The 1,273-nt window shown below is 70.1% G+C and overlaps 1 protein-coding gene across 1 annotated transcript in view; it reads right to left on the bottom strand.

Annotated features, from left to right (window-relative positions):
- Positions 1-38: 38 nt before the first annotated feature.
- LOC115281112 (alpha-1B-glycoprotein-like) overlaps positions 39-1,273 on the bottom strand; it is a 3,887-nt gene continuing 2,652 nt past the window's right edge. Inside the window, exons 6-7 of the mRNA XM_029926427.1 lie at positions 942-1,238; positions 39-457 (exon numbers count right to left, since the gene is read on the bottom strand). Of these exons, the coding sequence (XP_029782287.1) occupies positions 54-457; positions 942-1,238 (701 nt within the window). The 3' untranslated portion in view covers positions 39-53. The remainder of the gene's footprint in view (positions 458-941; positions 1,239-1,273) is intronic.

Here is a 1,273-nt window from a genome sequence, read left to right on the forward strand (position 1 = left end):
GGGCGTTTTCTTGTGCTGATTCCCTCACAACCAGACCAGAGGAGACACACCACCTAACTGCCGGGAGGAGGTGCAGGGACGGGGCAGGCTTGGCACAGGAAACGATCTGGGCAAAGGCCAGCAGGAAGAAGCCGGCTCACAGAACCCACAGATCCGAGAAAAACTGCACCTGCCACCTGGAGCTCCACCGGCTCGCTGAAATCAGACACCATCGAGTAGGGAGACCACATTTGGTAGCGGCACGTGTAGTTGCCCGCGTGCTGGGGGCCCACGTAGGTCAGCACGAGGTCTGCTGAGCGGTGGGTGGCCCAAGTGTAGGTCGAAGCCTCGTTTTCACCGACTCGCAGCAGCTCAAACCTGACGTCAGGCACCTGGCTCTCACAGCGCAGGACGGCGTCGGTGCCTGGCGTCACAGGCTCGCTCCACAGGGGCCTGAGCCGGGGCCTGGGAGGGGGCCCTGGGAGAAACAGGCGGGTTAGTCACGGGAGGCCCGCCCCTCAGGCAGCAGCCCCCTCCCCCCTGCCTGCCTCTCACCGCCCCCCGGGGCTTGCTGCCTCCGGCTACACCCTGGCCTCCGGGCTGCCGGCCTGTTGTCACGCACCTGTCGTCCCTCTCCCGGTCCCGGGCACGAACACGGCTCCTCCTGCTGTCTCCCGCTCCACCCCCTCCCCCAGGACTCTGCAGGTACCCCAGACCTGGGGCTAATCAGGGACTTCCCCGGGGTCCCCCAGGATTTGGCACCAGGCCCTCAGAACAGGGGAGGAGGAGGAGGACGGGGCATAGGGACGCGGGGAGTACAGGAAACGAGGCCGATGCCAGGCGTCTCCCAGCCGCCCCCCTGCCGTCGGAGTCCCACTGGGGCAAAGGGCCGGCGGTGCGGGCGGGCCGGCTGGGGCGCTTCCCTTCCGCCCCCTGCACAGCTCGCCGGCCTGGGGGCTCACCGTCCACGCGGAGGTGCACCGGCGCGCTGGGCGCCGAGCCCGCGAAGGGTGGCGCAGGGTCCACATATATGCAGGTGTAGTTGGCCGAGTCCGCCACCGAGACGTCGCGCAGCTCGAAGCGGGCCTCGGTGTCCGGGGGGCTCAGGACACGGAGCACCCGGCGCTGGCGGTGGTCCACGCGCATCAGGACGAAGCGCAGGCCGGGCCGGGGCGCCAGGCACCGCAGCTGCACCGACTCGCCGGGCGCGGGCCGCAGGGTCGCGGGCTCGAGCAGGAGCTCGGGCGCGGGGAGCGTCTCTGCGGGGAGGACACCGGCTGACCTGGCGTCGGGG

This window comes from Suricata suricatta, chromosome 16 (genome assembly GCF_006229205.1).
Source record: "Suricata suricatta isolate VVHF042 chromosome 16, meerkat_22Aug2017_6uvM2_HiC, whole genome shotgun sequence".
In the NCBI taxonomy this organism is placed as follows: Eukaryota; Metazoa; Chordata; class Mammalia; order Carnivora; family Herpestidae; genus Suricata; species Suricata suricatta.